The 25806-nt window shown below is 34.3% G+C and overlaps 1 protein-coding gene across 1 annotated transcript in view; it reads right to left on the bottom strand.

Annotated features, from left to right (window-relative positions):
- Positions 1–2687: 2687 nt before the first annotated feature.
- The window catches only part of LOC138326774 (transmembrane protein 272-like), a 34892-nt gene continuing 11773 nt past the window's right edge, over positions 2688–25806 (bottom strand). The window contains exons 2-5 of the mRNA XM_069272780.1: positions 8984–9252; positions 6625–6805; positions 3985–4044; positions 2688–3147 (exon numbers count right to left, since the gene is read on the bottom strand). Of these exons, the coding sequence (XP_069128881.1) occupies positions 2702–3147; positions 3985–4044; positions 6625–6805; positions 8984–9214 (918 nt within the window). The 5' untranslated portion in view covers positions 9215–9252 and the 3' untranslated portion in view covers positions 2688–2701. The remainder of the gene's footprint in view (positions 3148–3984; positions 4045–6624; positions 6806–8983; positions 9253–25806) is intronic.

The raw sequence follows: 25806 nt of genomic DNA on the forward strand, positions 1-25806 counted from the left end.
AATTTTAGTTCACCGTGTCCAAACTGCATTTAGTAGTATGGCTTCAACATGTTTGCTGCGGTGTTGTACTTCAAAAGGAGCATCAAACTTATCTTTGTTTTTACCAAATATTAGTAGTGACATTCCGAAATGTTTATAATGGATTTTAACGGTGTGCTGTTTCCACTTTTTAGCTGTTCTCGTATGGCGATATTTTACTTGGAATAACACAGAAAATGCTGGACTTTATAGAATTTGTAATATTAGCAGTGTATTTTATAGAATTGGCTGTTCAGTTTGATATTAGCTTTTTCATGTTGAAGCCTTCGTCAACTTCTGCCATTCATATCAAATAAAATCACATTAAGATAAATTAGGTATAGTACTCTCAGTGCATTTAGACTTTATTGAATTTTGAAGACCTTAGTCGGCTTCGTAATTTATTCGTGTTATACGATTTCTATATATTTACTATTGTGAAAACTACATTTTCTCTTCTAACATTCTAACTTGAATTTTGTGTTTGTCTTTTATTTAATTAAATGTTTACATTTACTTTACATATCGTAAAAGTTCGTATATTTTTTAACCCTCCTTCATTTTGATCAATTATTTACTCTTTGTGTACCCTTGTATTTCTCATGTAAATATGCTATTTAGTTAGCCAGTATATGATAACCGAGTACTCCTTATAAAACATACGTGTCCCTTACAGTTTATATTTCAAAACAAAACAATACCAGTCTGAAAGATTTGTTAGAGATTAGTATAATGAAATTACGTTAATTGGTCTCTTCTTTATTTAAGCATTGATGTCACTATTTTTTTTTTTAAATTTTATCGGGGTATGAAAAAAAATTGTTTGCAAACTGTGTGAATCCGCGTATTGACATCAATACTTATAATTTTTTTATTTACTCTATTTGATAAAATGAAGTAGATGTTTAAATGTAATAAATTATAGTGGTTTTTCAAGGGATTCTTTTTTTCTCGAATCAATACACAACGTCAATGTCTCTATTGTGACGTCACGATAACGTCGGGGTTTCGCGCCATTCTCGGAATTTTTTTTTTCATAGTGGTATGCAAAAAAAATATTGGCAAATCAGATGAAAAATATTGGCCAATCAGAAAGCCAGTTTTGGTATGAAAAGAAAGAAAAAAATTATTATTTAAGCATTGAAGTCATTTTTTTTTAATTTCATCGGGGTATGAAAGAAATTTTGTTTGCAAACTGTGTGAATCCACGTAGCGGATTCTCACAAAAGTTTGCAAACAAAATTTATTTCATACCCCGATGAAATTAAAAATTAGTGACTTCAATACTTATAATTGATTTCCCAGGCTACTTTGTTTATAAAATGAAATACATTTACACGTACGATTCCATTGATTTTTTCTGAGGGATTATTTTTTCCAAATCAATACGCAACGTCAATGTTTCTATTGTGACGTCATGATGACGTCGGGATTTCCGCGCCATTCTCGGATTTTTTTTTCATCGTGGAATGAAAAAAATGAATAGACCAATCAGAAAGCCAATAACAAAGAGAGAATTAATTATAATGTTTTGATATACTGCAAATGTGGAAATCTGTGCGAGGGGAAATTTACGTTAATTACACAAAGTTCACTCGATCACGAAGGAACGAAATTTAACATTAAAAGAACGATTAATCCATTTCATGTGCAAGTGTTTCAATTTATATATTTTTTTCTTTGTAATCTAGACTTTATCTTGACTGATATTTCATCTTGATATTTGAACAAGAATGCAATAATAACAGAAAACACTTTTGATCGGCAAACAAATATCCGATATATAAGCACCATCTTTACACCTTTCCCGTCAAACTATAAGACCGGTGGTTTATCCTACATCATGTTGTTCACGAGTCGCTACGTATACACGTTAGGTATGTACTAAAGTGACAATAAACGTTAATTAACGGTATCCAGAACTGTATAATAGAATGATATGGATTCAGATTTTACAATTAAACACCATCCTAAGCATTATGGTCAAACATAAATCAAGGGAGGCATCTAACAGACGTTTGAGCGAATGTCATTTGATCACGAAAATAGAAACTAGCCCGCAAGTGGATAGTTTACTGCAGCAAATCTTGAAAATAACCACCCGCTAAAATTTCCGCGTTTACAGTACATTGTATATAGTTACGCTTTATTTACTTATCTATACAATTAATGATGTAATGATATGCTCTATCATATCCTAATACTCGAGAATAATGAACAATGCATAAATAAGAGGTATGCATCAACAATTAAAGGTTTTGAATGGAGGTAAACCACAACGGCGACGAACAATGGAGTCCATAAGTGTGCATGAAAGAATAAAGATCAATAGATCATGTTGATGATGTAAAACCAATGTTAATCATTGGAAGTATTCAGGTTACATTCACTTACATCGTAGGACATAATAAAATATCGCCAACAAGAAGGAAGATTATATATAGGGTGCTTGATTGTGTTTCGTAGGTTTCCGAAAGGTAACCATAAGGTAACCAGATTGAATGGCTCAAATGATTTAGATTCCTTCTTGTATGAAGACAACATTAATTCGTTGTCGGTTTATTCTCCATCAAAAACACATCATATTAACGCACCATTGGAAATCATAAATGATAAAATAAACGTGATGAATTTATATAAAACTTTAATAAATAGAAAAAGATATCTGCACAAAAGAATAGTATTATCTTCTTCGATGACGACAAACATTTTTACAATGAAAACACAACGCGAGAACGGCGGCGATGATAATAAGGACACATATGAACACATACGAGGCAATGATTTGGTATGCAGCGAAAAGGTAAACTGTCCTGTCACACCAGTTTCTGGGCTCGTGAAGTAGCTGGTGATAGTGTGGCTCCCAGATGTCAAACACCCAGAATGTCCCTGCCACCAACCATGCTAACAGAAAGGACGTCAGCATTACATCCATCATTCTGAATGTCCGTGAGGCAAATGCGCCGTCACCTTCGTGCGCATCGTAAAACGAATCGAGCTCCTCGTAACGTTTGCTTTGAATGTTATGCCACACTGTTCCAATAATTTTAACCATGCCGAAACAGCCGCCGACCAATAAATACACGGGGATCTTCCTCTGACGTGGACATTCGTTGAGGTATTTCACACCTGTATGGAAACATAAATAACTATGAAAACACAAGTTATGTAATACAGTGTGAGGTATGCTCATTCATTAGAAGCATAAATTAACAAACTCTAGTGACAAATACTATTTAAAGAACAAAAATAATTAATATTACATGAACTCCTTGGTAAAAGAGAAACTACTTTATATACTTTCAGTAAGGTGTGCTCGAGTTGTCTCCCTTAGACTACACTCGGTGGCCATCACGCATCGACAGCTTCTTAAATTAAGATTTTTTCTTTAACTTTTGTAATGTTTTTTTTTTCCTATGAGGAAATCTAAGTTAAGGTATTCCTTAAAGTTAAGGAATGCTCATGAAACTGGGACCAGTATGTATAAAATGTTATTTGACTTAAGGTAATATTTGTTTGTATTAAAATGCAAATGGAATTGCTGACATAAAATACGTTTGAATGCAAAGCAATTAGCCAAACCAGAAAGTTAAGCACAATACCTCTATTTACTAGGTCTATGAAATACTCAAAGATAGGAACTTTGTTTAAATAAACCTGCTGTAAACCATTTACCACTAGACATTTGCGTATATATATATATATTTTTCCAACAAATACATGATTTCGCGATCAAGGAACGTTAAGCATAAAATCATATTTCTTTACAAATATGCTCTATACAAAAAAGGAACTAGCGAAATTGTGCTAAAAATTATCTCGCAAAAATTTACAGTATTTTAATTGCTAATGAATTTGCATTACTCAAAATTGCCAAAAAAAAATATATTATTAACGATACTTACCATAAAGCAATTTCGCTAGCTCTATAAGTGTTTATATATTTATATTATTAACGATACTTACCAACGGACAACATGGTGATAGGTAGGGCAGTAGAGATACCAACCAGCACGGTTATAAAGGCTGTAAACACAGTAAACAAAATCAGATAAATAAGGCTGTAAATATAGAAAACAAAATCAGATAAATAAGGCTGTAAATATAGAAAACAAAATCAGATAAATAAGGCTGTGGATACAGTAAACAAAATCAGATAAATAAAGGCTGTGAATACAGTAAACAAAATCTAACATATAAGGCTGTGAATAAGTAAACAAAATCAGATAAATAAGGCTGTGAATACAGTAAACAAAATCAGATAAATAAGGCTGTGAATACAGTAAACAAAATCAGATAAATAAGGCTGTGAATACAGTAAACAAAATCAGATAAATAAGGCTGTGAATACAGTAAACAAAATCAGATAAATAAGGCTGTGAATACAGTAAACAAAATCAGATAAATAAGGCTTTGAATACAGAAAACAAAATCTGACAAATAAGGCTGTGAATACAGTAAACAAAATCTGGTAAATAAGGCTGTAAATACAGTAAACAAAATCAGATAAATAAGGCTGTAAATACAGAAAACAAAATCTGACAAATAAGGCTGTTAATACAGTAAACAAAATCAGATAAATAAGGTTGTGAATACAATAAACAAAATCAGATAAATAAAGGCTTTGAATACAGATATAAGTAAAATCTAGATAAATAAGGCTGTGAATACAGTAAACAAAATCAGATAAATAAGGCTGTGAATACAGTAAACAAAATCAGATAATAAGGCTGTGAATACAGTAAACAAAATCAGATAAATAAGGCTGTGAATACAGTAAACAAAATCAGACAATACAGAAACAAAATCGAAATAAGGCTGTGAATACAGTAAACAAAATCGGTAAATAAGGCTGTAAATACAGAAAACAAAATCAGATAATAAAGGCTGTAAATACAGAAAACAAAATCAGGAAAATAAGGCTGTAAATACAGAAAACAAAATCTGACAAATAAGGCTGTTAATACAGTAAACAAAATCAGATAAATAAGGTTGTGAATACAATAAACAAAATCAGATAAATAAGGCTCTGAATACAGTAATTAAAATCTGGTAAGTAAGGCTGTGAATACAGTAAACAAAATCAGATAAATAAAGGCTGTGAATACAGTAAACAAAATCAGATAAATAAAGGCTGTAAATACAGAAAACAAAATCAGATAATAAAGGCTAAAAAATACAGAAAACAAAACCAGGAAAATAAGGCTGTGAATACAGTAAACAAAATCAGATAAATAAGGCTGTGAATACAGTAAACAGAGTCAGATAAATAAGGATGTGAATACAGTAAGCAAAATCACATAAATAAAGGCTGTAAATACAGAAAACAAAATCAGATAATAAAGGCTGTAAATACAGAAAACAAAATCAGATAAATAAGGCTGTAAATACAGAAAACAAAATCTGATGAATAAAGTACGTAAATACAGTAAACAAAATCAGATCAATAAGGCTGTAAATACAGTAAACAAAATCAGATAAATAAGGCTATAAATACAGTAAAAAAAATCAGATGAATGAAGGCTGTAAATACAGAAAACTAAATCAGATAAATAAGGCTGTAAATACAGTAAACAAAATCAGATAAATAAGACTGTGAATACAGAAAACTTACTTAGATAAATAAGGCTGTGAATACAGTAAACAAAATCAGATAAATAAGGCTGTAAATACAGAAAACAAAATCTGGTAAATGAGGTTGTGAATACATTAAACAAAATCAGATAAATAAAGGCTGTAAATACGACAACAAAATGAGATAAATAAGTAGGTATTGATTGTGACGTCATGTGTTTGCGAGCGTAACGCCATACTTTTAGGAGATAAGGACGTAAATTTCGCTCATAAAAATGATGTAACAATCGATACCTATCCGTAAGAGACATCAATACATGCGGCGTAACCACTTCGCGCATCGTTGATGACGTCATCAATTTTGACGCATAACGACGTCCCTGCGATAATGGCGCGATAAAATAGCTGAAAACCAACTGGAATTCCATCTGTTTTTTTCGTCTAAGTACGGGGGAAAAGAATCAAACATGGGTATGTGAAGTGGACAGGGATATCTCAACCCTCGTGAAAGATTTTGGACGTCAATCTTCGGCAAGCCAAAATCTTTCACTCGGGTTGAGATTTCCTTGTCCACGTCACAGACCCATGTAATATTCTATTAGACTTTAACCGGGGTAGGGAAAAGACAGCTCACACAAGCTAGACAGTGACGTCATAAGTACATGCCGCAACCATTTTTACACACAGCAACGTTCATATCAACTGAATTTACGCCATTCTTCGTTACATATGAGAGAAAAAGAATCATACAAGGGCTGTCATGTGGAAAGAGATATATCAACCCCCGTGAAAGATTTTAACCATCAGCTCTCGGCAAGCCTAGGGTTGTTTAGCCAAAATCTTTCACTCGGGTTGAGATATCCCTGTCCACTTGATTCTATTAATCTAGTGACAAAATTCCATTTTTACACCAACTTGTTTTCTTCTAATGCAGCGTGTGATATACACTAAAAGTCATATTTGATACATTTATATAGTCAAGCTACCAGTCTCCTGGGCTATTATGATCCTCATGTCAGCATATGTACCTACCTGTATGGCAAATAAGTCTGCCACTGCGGCATATAAAGTCACATGTACCGGTGGCTTCGTCCTTAGCTTCCTCTATCTGTATAAATATAGCACCATAATTGCCCTGTTCCGACTCCACAGACTTCCCTCTGGAAGTCCAGTCTATCGTCGTGTTACAGAGTTCCCGCTGGTCGTCAAAAGACTAAAAACATAACAAAAATACTTAATGAACACCAGAAACATGCTTATCTATATTTTAACTATGCAAAACATAAATAAACGAATACCCAATGCATTTGCAATTGAAATGGGTTTTTTTGACAGGCATGATGCTCCAAGTGTTACTATCCTTAAAGTGAATAGTCGGGCAAAGAAAACCAGTCTTAATGCGTTCATTGGCCTTCCAAAAGTTCTCACATATTAATACAACGGTCAGGTTCTGCTTACGTTTCCCAGTTCTGCCCATTGAAATAAAGAAAAGTTGAAAGCATTGAAAGCGAGGCAGCGTGGAAATGTAACCACGGACATAGTCAGCCGGGAGGACGTTTTAGCATTCGTATACTTTAAATTAATTTCTACGTACGCAGACAGATTTTGACGAAAAAGTTTATTTTTCTATTCCATAAGAAATTATACTGGATACATTCACACCATTTGTACCGACTTTAGCCATCCTTGCCCGACTTTTCACTTTTAAGTGGTTAACTGTTGTGTGTTTGATCTCATACGATGCGAAATTATATTCAAAACATAAAATAACATGTCGTAAAATCCTATTTGTTGTGGGAGGTGTCCCCTTTTTACTCTACCGACTTATATCTCATTGATTCCAAGACGGCCTTGAGTAGATATGGTGCGATTTCTCTTACCCCCTAGTGATGTCACTTGATCAAACGTAACCCGATATTCAATTAAGCAACGTTGAAATATAAGTCCCTTTTCTGTTATATTGATAGGACAGAATTCTGGACACATTAGTTTACTAATATAACTCAAATGTATACCCTTTGTTTTCAGAGTCTACTAAGTCCCGGAACACGTTCTTCAGTACCATTTGAAGCCTACATATCGGATGTTTACCTCGACAGTTCCCACATCTAATACATGATACCAGTATCATATAGCCGAAAGACAGCGATGGTTTACTCAACAAGTTGTGTGTTTTATTTGTTTTTGTTTGTATGATAAAAATATTAAGATTAAAATCCAGTTTCAGTTACGACATGTTGTTTTGTTTATATTTATCATTTTTAATACATAAGTGATATTCATATGTTTTAGTGCTTTACGTTATAATTGACGTTATAATTGATATAAATCATATGTGGGTATAGAAGTCTGATGGTTAACACCACCTATAAAAGATATACCGACAGAACATAAAAAGTAAGGCTATTTTGATTTGTTTGTTCAATGTTCTGATCATACAATTTACGGCCAGACCTTAACTATGCCCGATGAAATTGCTTCTGCAATATTATGAAATCTTTTTTCAATCCAAACATGATCAATGCTACATAAACGCACGTTTTTATGATCAAACTTCCTGTCTGGTAATGACAATTGTTTTCATCACACAGCTTGTACACTAAGCTGGAATGACTTCGTGACATTTCGCTGACGAGTGTTGGTGTAAAACCTCATTATCGAATCAATAGAGGATATTCCGAATCTCCGAGGATATTCCGAAGGTAAACAAGAGGATATCGACAATTTGTGCTGTGTCACTACATAACGTTGACTATTATAACAGCGACATTGCAATCAAACTAATCACAACCAAATCGTTAAAGCGTAATTTAGATTTCAGAAACAGCATAACATAACATCACTTGACGTGTTGTTCAAATTAAAGCGGAATCCGTGTCTATCAATTCATAGCATGTCATTAAAATTTGTTATGCTAAATGTTTGTTATCCTTTGGGAACGAAATGTTTGACACACACGGTAATATATCCTATTACAGACACACAAACCGATAATGGCGTGTCCATTAAAAGGTATTATTTTGCCTAAATCTGATATCCGTATCATTGAAAAGAAGACATCTCAGATTGCAGCTTTGTACTCGAATAACTTGAGGTCCAGATCACATTAATTGTAATTAATGTCTCGTGATAAGATGACGCACTCAAGATATCATCAGACACTTTCAAACACTAAAAATAAAAATTTGTTCCCACGCTCTTTATTTCGATGATACCTTAGACACATTGACGATATTCGTTCATTTCTTTACCTTTTATATCCGTTAAAGTCAAGTATTTAATTATAAGTTGACAGACAGAAGTCGCGCCTGTCAGGGTACTACTAACATTTGTTGAATATATCGCTGTACGATTTACGACATACATATATTTAACATAAATACAAACTTACAACAACTGTGCTGGCAAGGCTCCTTGAAGGTGAACTTTGACAAGCATTTTCAGCTTTTATAGCAGCAACGGGTGTTGACGACCCCTTATAGCTGCCGTAACTTCCGGTCGATTTTGTACTTCCGGTTGAGACCCCCGTTGAACTAGAGGAGTGCATTCGTCTTCCTGAGCCCCTTTTGACCGAGCCCCTGGCCTTCCTTACCATGGTTCCTTTGCGGACCAACATTGACATTCTGAGATGATAACCTCGTCGTCCAGACACCTATGGCCCTGGCAACATTAATGACAGTATATTACAAATCCATCGCCATTTATTTAATGACGTAGGCGATAATACACACTCCTTGATATTGTATAACCATGACAACCTTTCAAGTATTATCCAGCGACATTCTGTACGATGATGAATATCCCCTCAAATCCTCACCAACAAATGACGTCCAATTCTTAGAAGCTATTTCTAGACTATTGTATTGGTTTTGAAATGCCAATTCATCAAATCAATATTTTGGTAAATCACTTCTGGCGACAACACCAAATTGATCAATAAATACATCTTTACATAGATATACACCTACACTTAAAACTTCATCCTTAAGCAATAGCAAGTAAAGAGTTGTAAACCCATGCATTAACTTGTTTGATTTTGATAATCTTATTGTAGTATAGTATTTCAATATAGGTTCTAAGATACGTCATTAGAGAAAGAACGAAAAACAGTTAGAACTTTCACTTGATTGCTAAAATGTCTATTTTTGATGTTTTTTACTCCGATATATGTGTGTCAAATATAGAAATGAGATCATTAAACAGACCATCAACACCGCAATCGGAATCCTAATATCGTTCAAACTCGGATATAGATACACATACAGGGGCACGGACAGAAAAGGATGTATTATAAATTACATAAAACCGTATGTTCTTTATTATCTTTTGACTGCCAAACGCGCAGTTTGCAGTATTAGTACTAAAGGTTAATATTACTGTTACAGTTAGCATTTAATAATTAATATGATACCAAATCATTATAACTTCTCAACCTCTGATATACAAGGACAGATTCCGGAATCCTACACTTAAGATATGACTGGATATTTCGGAAGGGCTGCCATTTTTTTCTTTATAGAGATTGAACAGTGTTTTGATTGAGTTAAAGGTGGTATGAACGCAAAGGGATACACACACATAGAATATGTCTGTATCCCATTGCGTTCATACCACCTTTAACGCAATCAAAACACTGTTCAATCTTTATATTTACATAAATAAGTCTACTTTTACGTCAAATTTAAAACGGTGATTGTTGCTAAGTTGGGTAACTACGGTAGTCAGGATGACCGAAGATATAGTTCCGATTGTTGAATGTTATAGCTGCAGTTTGATTTGAAATATAACAATGACACCTTTGATTATTTCTAAATTATGTTGTTTTCCAATTTGATAACGTATCAATAATGTCCATTTCGAATAAAAAAAATTGAGATAACGGAGGCGGAACGACTGCCGGTATCGTTGTCAGGGTAGTGATGCGGTCCGAAGTGGAGCGAGCCGCCATATTTGATTTTCAACCGAGGAAAGTAACTGTGAAATAGCCTGTTGATCAAATGGGATGACTTTTGAGCTGCTGAATGTTTGTAATGTATGTATCGGTCTACGCACGCGATATAGACTAAATTCTTCATAGTCACGACTTCAATTTTATTGTACGGATGATAGACAAGTGTTTTCATGGTGTGTGAATGACGTAACTATGGAATTCCTCGAACATTCCTGAGGAAAGCCCCCGGTTGTAGCCTCGATCAGCGATTCTTTTTGTTGTTTATTACCGTTACAGTGCTTGAACACATATAATCTATTCTGTTTTGATGTCAAATAAATTTTAATTGGACCTAACAACAACTCTTTAATATTATTGTGAATCCGACAACGAGGAAATTTTGTTTACATTTCATACAGTAGGCTAGGCCAACCGAGTAGGCTAATGACGAGCATGATATTGTCTATGCCGCCTAAGGATCAGTCTTGAGACAAATAGAAGACCGAAATCGGCTTTTAGTTTATTATTAATTCAAAGAAAATATGTCATCTATGAAAAGGTAAAATGTAAATTAAGTAATTAAAGTTTATTTAGATTATCATACGACGCAAAATCTTACCGAAGCGTAAACTATAAGTATTCCGATCCTACTCTGGGTTTTTATTCATGCGTCGTTGCGTTTACGCTAATTTGAACGCAACTCCCCTCCCATTGACTATATAGGGGCATATGTAAATATATAGCTGTGATACCAATTTTTGTCAAACTATGATCTAATCGGATTGTTACAATGAAGCAATTAGAGTGTTTGGTAAGAAGGGCTGAACATTTCAAGCTGTCCTTGGGTTGGTATTTCCTGATTGTCAAATCGGTTACATCCTCTCATTGACATCATCAACTTGGTAATATTAGCGGATTTTACCGAAATATACCTACTGAAGACGAAACAAAACTAGTTCTCAGTGATACACTGATACGATAGAAGTGAGGAATATTGTCGTAATTGTGTTGTCTCTGCTACAGAAGCTGCGATGGTGAGGTGTGAGTATGCAGGAGCAGTATGAAGTATACATTATTGGGTATCTAAGAGGTTTTCCCGGGATTTTCCAAACGGATAACACCTCCTCTACCATACCTCAATACCTTAATCATGAAGAAATGTTTATTTTTTTCTGCTTCTTGCTGAAGCGAGTTACCAGTTATATTTGTTTCTACTGTGTTAACACATGAATGCATCATGTTGGTTCTACCGGTACTGTAACATCCATTACATTATCCATTGTTATACCACGGTATATCGGTGTATGTTGATCGCAAGGACCTCCTCCCTTATATAGTCTGTCAGTACACTATCAAAGGGTAGATTGTCATACAAAAATGTAATCTCAAATTAAGTTTTATATAATTAATAATTATCAAGTTTTTTTAGCAATGTAGATTGATAGTTCGTGTGTTTTTTTTGACAATATAAATTTAGTAAATATGCACGCTTGAGTGAGATAACACTGTACGTCTATGAAACATTTTTGTCATTTATCCCTCTCTCTTATATATTACACTTCCTGGTTGTGTATAGGAGTGCAGAGCTTAACCGCGCATGAAATACATAATACAATATTATGATATCCAAAATATACTATAAAATGAAAATTGGAAAACATTTCGCTGAATATAATTCACCTAATTCAACAGCATGAAATGACATTCCTCCGTTGGTTTTTTTCTGTCATACTATACAAATCTGGTATATGCTATTTTGAACGGGAACAAATAATGCATAAATTGAATAAAAAAAACCCAGGATTCTGACTTTAGTTAAAAGGGATGATGATCGAATATGATCTTTGACGTACATGTATTGACCACTGTAAGTCGTGCGATGGCTATGTTTAATCAAACCATTTCTATTTTTGTCGCCAAGTTTGTACAACGACCTGGAGTCCAGTTTCTAACTAGGAACTGATATTGATAAAGCAGAAATGCAGAAGACAATGGCAGAAACGATTTCTCTTCCTTGGATGCTCGGCAAAAATAATGACGTTCGTACAGAAAACCGCTTTGAAGGGTCAATCACCGGATCAATGTCCTAAGTAATCAAAAATTCCATTCTTTTTTACTTTCAAAATATTTTGCTTTCGTTTCCATTAACTTTTTGTATTATATATCAAGCGAGACTGCTTATAGGTATAATTCAGGCGATTTATGTGTCCATGCCGGAAGTCGTAAGATCCTGTCGTATGCTTGTTTTATCATGTAATTTTACCACATCGGAATTCCTTGAAAAGCTTTGGGTTGCCATAATCAAGCTGAATCAAGTTTTGGTGCCTTCTCGTATTTACCTGTTCTGCAATTTCCTGGCACCGTTTGTTCCATTCACAGCGTTTAATTCAATAAAGCATACACAATAGACACGGGTTAATTAAGTTAGGTAAGGACTGAGGCTAGTTTCCTATCTATAATGTCGGAATCTAGTGTAAATCATATACGTACACACGTGATCGCCAAGAAACGGGACAACAATAAAAACTTGCTCGCTCATCCATACACCACATAAATTACTTACATTGAGTAACGTATATGCCCTAAACGAAAATTATACTGGAAAGTTATTTTTTCGTTGATAGTTCTTTTTAACGGCTCGCTTGAGCGACAATAATTAAATTCTTCACATTTTTGCTACATTTAACGCTATTAGAGCGAAAAAGAGAACAGAACACACAAATATTCTTACACTAAGTTAACTAGGAATGATCAACACTTTATTTGGAGGATTCCTCTTTCCTTGGGGATGATTCATAATCGGCTGCTGTCAAAGTCAGAAATTAGACAAGGATACAAATTACTTCTTTAATTAAAAAATCAGTACAATAAGACTGCGTTATATTTTTAAAAACCACAATCAATCTGTGTTACCACAGACCGTTACAAAGGCATGTTTTACATCGCTTCAAAACGAAATTAACAACACAACTTAAGTTCTCAAGCGCTTTTACTGGCCTCAAATTAATAATTACATTTTTGCGTTACACATTTACATTAGATAGATGTATGATTTTGGCAAAGTTTCATTTAATTTTACCTGATATTCTCACGTATCTGTACTATCATTGTATGTGGTAGGTGTGTTTGGTGATGGGCGCAGCTTGTGGTCAACAAAGTCCCAGCGTTTAACATAAAATTGGTATAGTTTGGGTTTTCTGAACGAAAACAAACCACCATATTTTCATCCGAAATTTATTACTGATCAACATTCAATCAAATGGTTTAAGGAATAACTGTTATTTCTATAAACTTCATTATTCTCTATAAATAATGAAAATATAAGTGTTCCTGGAACTTAGAAAAGCACAACTGTTTGTTTAATTTCAAAAGAAGAAGATCGGTGTGGCTAGTACATTGGCTAAGTCGGTAGATCTAGAGAGCCTACTTGTTTTTTTTACGCTTGAGACCAGGCCCCAGGATCATGAAACAATCTATGTCCAAAACTGTCTTAAGTAGACTTACCCAATCACAGAATGTTACATGTACAAAAAGTTACATCATTATTATTGGCTAAGCAAAAACTTAACTCTAATGCTATTTTATGATCCTGGGACCGGTCTTCTTCTGGTTCGGGAGACCAAAATGTGCGTTTACAATGGTGCACGACTGACTAAATAACCTACATGTACGTTTGGTGGTTGAGGAAGACCAGGAACAGTAGTGCAAAAGGAGCGGGTGGTGTGACGTGTATTAAATACGGTCTCTGTAAATCAACCGTTTTCAAACCGTATACTTGGGGTCGATTCCTGACCGGAACACTCGACGGATTAGTAGGATTAATAGCATGATACAATTAGCATTTCATTTGGTTTTAATCAATGTTATTACACACAGATTGCATGAATCAATACCTTATATGTAAAATTTCATTATGTTTACCAAACAAAGCCATCTGCAATTTTGTATATGTGTCGTAGGATTTAAAATAACCTCTTGACAACAAAGAAGCAGAATAATAGTATTCAGCAGACCACCTAATCCATTGTGTGATGAGTTTCATAACTGTACCTTGGAATATGAAACCAGGACGAGGATATAAAACTATTGTGAAAATACATAAAATAAACAAGGACATTATGACGACTTCTTATGTCCCTATACTGTATATAGATGCTAGTAATAATTTGCATCCATAGGCGATCTAGACAAAGGCGGTATTACAGTTAATCACATAATCTGCCTGATATCCGGTGATTTTGCCCGTGTAATATTGTTGCATATGTCACTATTGTAATATGACCTGGAGCGACTTTTATTTACATGAAATTCATTGTGACGTCAGACAGAAACAATGAAATGACATCAGGAAAAAATGACGTACTGTCAGTGATTACGAGGATGGCAGGACAAAATGACGGCCTTTGCTGGATTTTCGGAATACATTTTGATGTGAAATTCTTTGTTATGTAGGTATTTGTAGTTATGTGACAAAACGTATCTTAAATTTGGGTTCATTTCATATGAAATTGTATGTAACTCGTCTCGAAGTTTTGATTTTTGCTCGCCACGGCTTGCAAAAATAAAATCTTCTTAGACCTTGTTTCATAAAATCTCATATGAAATGAACACTCATGTGATATCCTATATATATGTGCACTTTTGTATTATGTTATATGATGCGTTAGAGATAAGTTAGGTTATTAAAATCGTTATAGTATTAACACAAATCAGTCAATAAACTGAATATTTGGCAATATGACTGGGCGGAAACACATGAATCAATACTACCCTTACCTTACTCCATTACAATTGTACGTTTTATTGCAACATCACTCCACTATCTATTAGTGTAGAAAACAAAAATGACAGTAGTATACTCAGAAGACAAAATGAACCTCGGGCATTGCTATAAATAATCTAAATATACCTCAATTTACTATGTGTGGCTTAAAATAAATGCAAAACCTTGTTTAACAGGCATAGCATGCTCCAGGAGATTACTTTTCAAATATCAATAGAATATAAATTGTTTAGATAGCAACTTCCTGGTATGGTATATCACTAACACTCGAATCAAACGGAAATATCATACAGCTGTATACAGCATCTTTCTTACTGTACTACCAGACGTTTACTGATAGTATTATGTACTATACATGTACAGACAATTTACATCGAAACATTTTAAAACTTTCAAAGTACTAAAAATTGCTTCTCTAATAGCCGTTTACAGAATATAATTAGATACCAAACGGAATCTGCAGCAGACCGGTCTAGCAGGATATGGGCGGCTATATCGCGCAGCTGCTACAGACTACGACTCGGAATCTAAATTGTATGTTAATGATCATCATGATACTAAACCGAAATTCCTAATTTGATTAATAAAAAAAACTAATGATCAATATAGTTCAATGAGCTTGATGCGTGGTCTTTAGCTATTCATAGTTGGGGAATTGATTTCACAGAGATGTATTGGCCAGAGGCAAATGGAGAGAAGACGAGAAGAAATAGGTTGATTGTATTCGAAATAGTTTAAGTTTAATATCATAATTTTGACACCGGCAAACGTTTTATAATACGGAATGGCGATGAATTTAAGTAATCAACCTTTAATCTGTTCTGATATCACAGAAAAGTATACTAAATGACACGCCGCGTACCTACGTATGATTATATATATACCGCTACAGCGCCAGGCTAGCATGATCACGTCCACATATACATCATACTATCTATAGATATCTATATCTATGTCCGAGCTATACAATAAGATGGCGAACCAGTATAAGCCTATTGTGTATTATGAGATATTTCAGCCTGCAGTATATTGTGGAATATTAACAAGCTATAAAAAATTACATTTATATACTGGACGAAATTCGCCCGACTTAAGCTATATACAATTATATACCGAATGTTATTACGGGGATCTTTTAACCTTTGAAAGATGAACATTTCCCGGCCTAGAGAAATGTCACCTTTCTCTGATTAACAGCAATTGCTTTGTTATTTGAAGCATTGCCTATAATACTAGCCTTTGAACTTCAATAATCATGAACATAAGACAAACAGTACGTAATTCCACAATAAATACGACAAAAGATATTCGCGATAATTATTCAAATCAGCAGCAGCACGAAAACGAAATATGATCATTTTGTGAAAATATGCGAAATATGCTTGGATTCCTACCGCAATGTTTTCTGTCATGTTTGTTTGTTTGTATACTACCCTACGATCAGTAATGGTCAACATTTAACAAACGCATAAATAAAACCAATAAACAATGCACCTGGTAACAACACATAAATGATACGGCTTTATGTTCTCTGTTTGATCCTATCCATTACATATGGATATGAAGGATAGGAATAATCTACTCGAGGGTTAGAAATTGATGTGGAACCTGTGCCTTGTCTGAAGGTTGAATATTCTCTCATACATGTACCTCGATATTTTATTGCATTCAACAACTAGGATATCATAGGCAATTTTGAAATAAATTCGAATAAAAACATGGCTGCAAGTCAATTATCTATACATGAAATTGCGTGATACTTTCACGATAATTCCCTTTATATGCTCTTTAAAAGTAAAAACTAGAACAGTTTCTGAAACAAAATGTTAAACATTTACCAAGAAAATAGTGATTTTGTTGACGCTGTGACATCTCGAGGCATGGGTAGCCATGTAATAAAACCTAAAGCATGATACCAGCTAATATTACACCCATAGATTAGATGCAATATTAACCCCAACACAAGCCCATGGTTGTTTGTTAAGCTTATATCTACTAATACAAAAGCAATTAGCAGACAATTCCATGCTTCATCGCATATGCGAACGAGCGCTAAATGAAGGCATTATGTTACGCTTACCCTAATGTTCCGAATATTGCCAACATATATTATAATCGCAATCAGAGTTTAGCAAAAAAGTAATCTTGAACAGGGTAGCGCAATGATTACTCGCCAAATCAATATATTCCCTGCGAGACGTTGATGAATAATTCATGAACATTCATGAATAATTCATGAATTATTCTTGAATATTCTTCAATTGAATATGTTCATGCAATTCATGAACTTAAAACTTCATGAATAATTTTGGAAAAAATATTTCATGAACATTCATGAATCCTTTCATTCACGAATTCATGAACGTTCATGAATCTCTTTTATTCATTAAATCATGAACATTCATGAACAACCCATTAATGAAAATTCATAAAAAGCTTATAAATATTTTGAGAATATTCATGAACTTAAAACCATCATGAATGGTCATGAATGTTTATTCATGATAATTCATGAGTTATTTATGAACTACAACTCGCAGTGGTATGCTCAAAAAAATTCACGAATATTCATGAAAATTCATGAAATGGAACAATTCATAAATATTCATGAACTTGAGTTGTGCTCATGAAATTTAATGAATGCAAGTTGGAGTCAGCAGTATCTGAATTTCATAACTCTACTCGGGGACAAGAATTGAAATTTCTATCAAAGCAATGACAATTCTTTTTGAATCAATTCAATATTTGATGAAACAAATGACAATAGGTATAATCCATATATTATTTTATTGAACATCAGAAGAGTTAACATGAAATCACCAACAGTTTACTGTGTACATTATATTTTCATACTGCCACAGATAAGTGCTAACAAAATCTGTTTTCAGTGATACACAGCAATCAATTTCATAACACATTCCAAGTAAATTAGTATATGTCCAAAATAAACCTATAGTTGTAAAGCATGATAGTTTATATGGGCAATCTTATTCAATATCATTTGAAACAATGTCGTAAACCAATATCTATGCATAATCACTATAGCAATATCAGTGTGCAAAAATTTCATGTTGAAAAAGAACTGCAGATAAATCAAAACTTACTGAAAGTGTTCATCTGTGCTTAAAAAAATCCAGGAATGGTATAATTCGTTCACTAATGTCCCAAAACTGCCATTTTAAGACGAATAATGTTTCTTCTTCCACACGCCAGCAGATACAGCAGCTATTTTGGATTGTGACTGCGTTGGCGGGAAATTAATATAGATGTCATGTGACTCGTGTGGTCATGTGACAAGTCATGTGACTTCAGTGGATATTCATCAAAATTCATCAACATGAATGGAATAGTATGTCATGAATTATTCATGAAGTTTTATGCATAACTGATATTCATTATAATTCTAAAAATTGATTGAAATATTTTCTTTCATTTTGAAGGATTTTAATGAATATCAGTCATACATAAAACTTCATGGATTATTCTTGAGACTTTGATCATGAACAATCATGAATGTTTCATGGATTCATAAAACTTCATGAAGAGTTCATGAGAGTCATTTGGTGAATATTCATGAACTTTTTTTCATGAACCACAATCTGCTAATATTCTTGAAAGTTCATGAATCATTCATGAATATTCACGATGTCATGAATACCGTCTCGCAAGGGTTTAGCCCTGTAAAGTATTCCGTCTTTGCATATTACAGAGTTAGCTCCCTTGCAAGTGGGTATCGATTGTAACGTCATTATTTTGTGAGAGCACTTCACGTCGTTTTCTCCGAAGAGTAAGACTTGACGCTCGCAAACACATAACATCACAATCAATACCTACCCGCAAAGGCAGACTACTTTATAATATGTAAATACAGAATATTCAGTAAATTTATTAAGCGCCACCATATGTTTGCGCGGCATTTCTGACGTGGAAATCACTTAAAAAGGATTACGTCTAAAATGTTGGTTTACAGTAAATTTCGAGGAAAACAAATCCACGTAGAATATCATAGGACTCTTTCATATGAAGGATAGTGATATTCTGCCCGAGGGTCACAAAATGTAGTAAAACCCAAGGCTTGCTCACATTTTGTGATCCCGAGGGTAGAATATCCCTATCATTCATATCCACTTATGGAAGAGTATTTTTCTTTCATACCTCGACGTTTTATTGCAATTTTACAACTATAATATCCAGCCATTTTTAAATAAATTCGCAAAGAAATCCACGGCTGAAAGTCAATTTTCCATACATGAAAAAGTACGTAATATTTTTAACAAAATTTACATTGTTTGCATCTTTTAGTAAAACTAGGCAAGTTTGTTGACGCCGTGACGTCACAGGGCTTTATTGCATGGATAGCCATGCAATACAGTCTCAGGCGACAAGAGTTTATTGTCATAGGCCAGCCGGTATTACACGTGTAGGTATGGAAGAAATTTAATAGTATCATGCAATCATATACAAAGTCCGTCTTTTTATGTTAAAGACGTAAAACTGACAAATCTGATTCATGATGAAAGCCTACTGTAACGTCATTCTCTACACATATTCCTGGACACTGTGTCTGAAATTGTGGTTGTGGCGGGGCTAGTTTATATCGGGAGATTCCAGAATCAAATAAATATCGGGCAGAGGTTGTTAAGCGACTAGCTTGGTCTGAAGGGTGGTCCAACACCGCGCAAGATAGAGTACACTTCAATACAAATTAAGAGTTAGACAAACGAGCAAAAATCTAATTAAACTGAGTCCTACAGCTGATTCCACCATCTTGGACTCCTCAGAGCTGTTAAAGTGTTTCTGCCTTGTGGGCAAATAGACACACTCTCTCTAGTAGATATTATAGTTTTCAGTAATACTATCATAAACCCCCTCTCTTGAATAGTCATCAATATCTGTTTCTGGCGATGTAAATTTAATTCATAACTCTTTTCCAGACACGTATGCTCTTAAATGAGAGTTCATTTCATAAAACAATGAAACGAGTCTAATCAGGTATTTACATTATTTTTGTGTAACTTCGAGATGACTTTCATAACATATCAAGTGGAACGAACGAAATTTAAGATACTATTATTACATAACTACAGCGACCACAATTTAGAAATATCTCAAAGTGTGTTGCAAAAACCCAACTAATTCTGACGTCTCATTATCGTTTATTGACATTCATCAATGACGTCACAATTAACTTACAGCTAATGGAAAAAACATAGTCTAATGTCATATGAAAAAAAAGCTTTTGATTTAGAGTCATTACATTTCTCTGGTAACTTACTCCGATATTAAAAAGCGCTAGAACGTTTTGTCGACTTTAGATATTTAACTATGTGTCTTAAAAAAGGAACCAGTTTTATGTAATTAAAATTCTAAAGAATTCGAATTTCGTTTAATAAACGGGTTTCAAATCTCAAAATATTACTACACTGCAAGCGAAAGTTTTAACCATTTTGCAAACTTATAAAGTTAGAGTTAGGAATATAAGCCATGACAACAAATAAAAATAAAACAATATCCATGTATTGCGTTTAAACATTGTTTATACATATTCGATTTTCCAATTATAGTATGGACGTTGATTGTGTGACATTGATAAGGATATCGCAAGCGATTTAGAAGCTTCGTTTCCCTATTTCCCCGATGTCCTTCCTCTGTACCATGTACCATATCGATCCGTCCGCTATGTGTCGTAGATGTGACACATTGACGTCCTATGGTATCGTCAATCACACAGTCAAGGACAACGTCTTTAATAATTTAAACGTTCTGACACGTTTTAAAACCATGTCAGGTATACATCATTACGATAATGGGTTGTATTACAAATGTACACACTACACATCAGCACCAAAACAAATAATTCTACCATTATTCAGGAAATACACCGTATGATTATCGAAAACTGTCACTTTTATTCTGTTTGATGCATTAGAGACTCGTAATTTCAAACACTTTTTCTGTCCTAAATTTGATTTCTGATAATTTGACAAGTTAGCATATGTTTTGTAAAGTATCAAATGTGTTTTGTAATATTTATTTTTCTATTTCAGGACAGCATATACCTGAGGAGACACTGAGCCCGTCGTTTGTATTGACTCCTGCTGATTAACTAGAGTAACTTACTTTCGTTTCACTCCGTTGTAATACTGATAACGAAGAGAAGAAAATAGTTAACAGCATACTAATAGCATTAATGTTAAGAAAGCCCGAATAGCCTGTTACATATTCCTTACAAACCAGCAAGATCAAATATACATGTAGTTACAATAAGCCTTCTTGTTACATAGCGAGACGTTAGTTGCTAGTTTATTTTTATCTATATTTTCCTTTTTATCATGTTATCCATAAACTTTGCCTGTGTAGTATTTTTTTTTTATCTCGTATGGAATGATCACTTACTAAAAATGTACATTATAAAATTCCTTTTAGCTGCTGCATTTGCCAGTCCGGTTAAACTATTCACGATGGCACAACGTGCTGATCAATTCAAGAACAATCAGCTGCAATAGTTGTAGGAAGTTATGGATGTTATACTCCTATCATTAGGATTATTGAAGATGGTTTCCCTTATAACCGTACCAGTGCTACCGTGTACTTTCATTCATCATTCAGGTATATGTATCTTTAGATCCTGCTGTCAAACATATACTATATAATATCCTGGAACTATATGTCGTATCAGATATTAGACAATACCTAACATGCGGAGATACAATCCAGATATGTGTAACAGCCTATATAAGCCTCTAACCACAATCTGACTGAAACTCGTCTTAAATTTAATGTAATTGGACGTAAATCTTGGATGAGCTATTAAATGTCTGCGGAATGTTTTATTACGTAATTAAGGGCTGGGAATCTTGGTGCTGATTAAGCCTTGTGTCATTTTGGTGTTAATTCCCTGGTGCAGTGGCCTTTTCATGTAATTGCTTGCATTGCTAACACGTTGTAGCACTGGTACCCGATACGGAAATATCTGTTTTTTTTCTGTAAGATAGCTGTCTGCTCTTTCTGATCACCTCATGTTAATTTTCTAAACCAAGGTCTTGACCTAAGCCTCTAGGCCTTGCCTACACACAAGGTCCACCTATCTGTCTGGCAAAGGGAAACTCCTTCTTCCAATATAATTACATGGTAGTCTGTCATGGACGGAGGGACCCAGGCGTGAATAAAATTGATGCTGAAGATAGGCATACATAACGTATAATAAAAAAATTCATTATAACGAAGTCTGCAGATATTTGTTTACATCATGCTCTTTGTCATCCTGGGTCAATCTGCCAGCATGACCTTCTCGCACTCATACAATTTCGAATATTTCCCTAATGTTTAATATCAATACTGTAAATTATCGCTGGTTTATTACTTGAGAATATATAGTATTCGTCTTCTGCATTTGTATGTGGAAAAGGTTATTTCCGAACAAGTGTATGCATAAATCCTGTTAACATGCGACATACAGTTTTTCCTTTCTACGACATATAAAAGACATACAAAATGTGTGAAGAAAAACTAACAAAGGATCAGACAAGACATGTCAAGCTGAATTCCCTTCCCGTCTTTCATGAAGTACAAGCACGAGCTGAGAGCGATTTATTTAATGTCGTCACCTCCATGTGAACTAATAATCAGACAGCGCCATTACTGCTCTATGGATATGAGTCTTCGGCTTAGGGAATAACCATTTCTCTAGCGCGCTCCTTTTATTGAATTGTCGGCTGTTGCTTGCGCTACCGGAAGCTGTGCATGATGGCATGTTTGGTAGTTTGTGTCCCAATACGTGCAGGAAATGTCAATTATAGGTTAGATTATTAGCTAGTAAAACCACCAAATCAGTCCTAGTAGTGAATACGTAAGGTCGAATCCAACTGGCTGCCTGTTATTGTAATCAGAATGTAACTTGTACGACATAGGCTCACTAGTTTGATGACTTTAGTCTACGCAGGAGAAGCTTTTCAGAATTATTCAAACAAAACTAGTTAAATACAAAAGAAATAGATTATGCTAATTAGTCCGTGGTTTCGGATTGAACCTGTCATTGATGGGATCTCGTTTTTGTTCCCGGACAACTATATCAAAGTTTGAAAGGATATACATGTGTATCATCCACGCGTTCCTGCAGAACACATATATATTATTTTCATTATGCTTTAGGCGACTACGTTATATATGTTCATTTGCATTGATTCTGTAATAATACTGATTTCCTGTTTCATTTAAAATTTTGATAATTTGCCTTAATGAAATAAGATATCAAAAATTTACAAAAATACAAATTTCGTACACCCAAAATGAGACAAACAAAAAAGTAGAATGTAGAGATTATACTGACCAGCCATGGCTATGCTTTCTGGTAGTAAATCACTACAGTAGGCTGTAATTGGATCCCCTGTAGGGAAACATCCGCAGTGTACATTGTGTTACACACTGGAAATGTCTAGGATTACGTAACACTCCTAATAAGTCGTTTTTTTCAAAGCTTGATAGGATTGTCTTTTGCGATAATTCGTAAAGAACGTTATCAATTTTCATAGATTGGCACGTCCGCTATATATCATATGTGACATATCAAGTAAAATATTAGAATAATTAAAGCTATCACACAAATGTCGCCAATACCGATTCGACATCAGCATTGTGGACTAGGGATACGATTGACTTGTCAGCTAACTACGTAATCACGTGAACCGTTTTCGTTTGATGCATACTCATCACGAAATAACTCTCATGGGCAATTACACCCTACAGAGTAAAAAGTAAATTCTCTATAAGCTAGCCTCTATAACGACATGATCTCGCGAAAGTTATCAGATAAGATAAAGTCCATTATCTCCTGAGTATAACACATTTACTCCGTTTGTGTATGTTTTATCTCCTGACATTGTCACTAGTCCATCTATACACTGCTGAACAGAGAGTATAGTAGATACACTCTCTGACAGTACCAACTCAATCTTAGTCATGTTTTAAAATGTGTTTAATAACATTGTGCGTTCCGATCTCGATAATAATTTGACAATGATGTCGTTATCTACTGTATAGCAATAACGGTAAAAAACCTAAACATTAGAGATTCAGCTTAGCAACTTGGTTGCCGAATCTTACTCATAGCTGATCTCTAACTCCATGACGAGGAAATGTGTCAAAATCATGATTACAATTCCATGAAATAAAGCTTAGGTTTAAGCGCGATAGACCGCTAGTTAATTATTGCTATAGGCATTGTCTATTGAACATTTTGCCTAACCTTGAATTAATCAAAATGTATATTTTGTGTGGTATCCCTAGCGCATCGATACGTCGTCTAGCCTCGAGGTAAATTAATATTAACTGACGCTGGTAAACGACGACCATCAATAAAGGAAGCCTCGATCGACCTTAGAAACACAATAAATGCTCTCCAAATAGGATTAGGCCCACTACTGGTGAAAATTAGATAACGTGCGGAAATATATAGGGTGATATCAATCCATACCATAAAACATTGATGATCATTCCGATCTATCGCTGATAGATATATGTATATAATGATGTTGTGTGAGCCGCTGTAACTATTTCTTGATGATATATGGAGATGACAAGATTAATGGACACGACGTGAGGCATGTCTTCCTATTGCGGATATATCTGTTTTACGTTCGTGTTGCATCTTGATCTGAATGTGATCCCAAATGTAACGTGATAGAACTTACTGTAGCAATACGGAGTACATATAATCTATAATTAAATAACAATGTTACAGTAGAGTTTATTAACTAAATAAAGATAATTACATCATGACGTTATTCGATAACGGTTAACACTAATGGAAGGGATGATAATTTTTCTCTCGCAGTAATTCTTACTTTTTACAATTTAATTAATAAACTACAGAACTGTTACACAGTTGACAGTATATATACCTTTGCAGGGTTGGTTCCAAAGCCAATATAAACACTTGTGATTTTACTAGAGACACGAAACAACTGTTTAGGTAGGCAAAACTTTGATCTGTCATAATGTTTCAATATATTTTGATGTTAAAATGTAAAACACTTAACATACATGTTACGTTAATGGAACACTGTGGAGACAAATAATTTCATTATAGCTCACCGATGAATCACAGTCGCCGATTGGTCTAGAGACGTCACGTGTGAGGGTGACATTTACCAAGCACTGATCATCTGACAACATTCAGAGTTAAGTTGTTCGTTTTCCATAAGGTTTTAGCAGATATTTAAAAATTGTTCAGTCGAACCCCCTCTGTATTTTACTTTGAATTTTTAAAGGTGATATTTTGGTTTTGTGTTTTGTTTTGTTTTTGTTTTTCTCTCTCCCAGAAATCACGTAGTCAACATCGCGTGACTCCCGAGTGCCAGGTGGTAGGTTTGTTCTCGGAAAGTGTGGCTAAATCAAAAGGAGCGGTCATCCCATGGACACGCACCTACAGAAGTAGTGTGATGAATGGCCAGCTAGCCAGCTTATTACTACCACAATGTTCGCATGATTTCTGTTCGTCTGC

The sequence above is a fragment of the Argopecten irradians genome, chromosome 7, assembly GCF_041381155.1.
Source record: "Argopecten irradians isolate NY chromosome 7, Ai_NY, whole genome shotgun sequence".
NCBI lineage: Eukaryota > Metazoa > Mollusca > Bivalvia > Pectinida > Pectinidae > Argopecten > Argopecten irradians.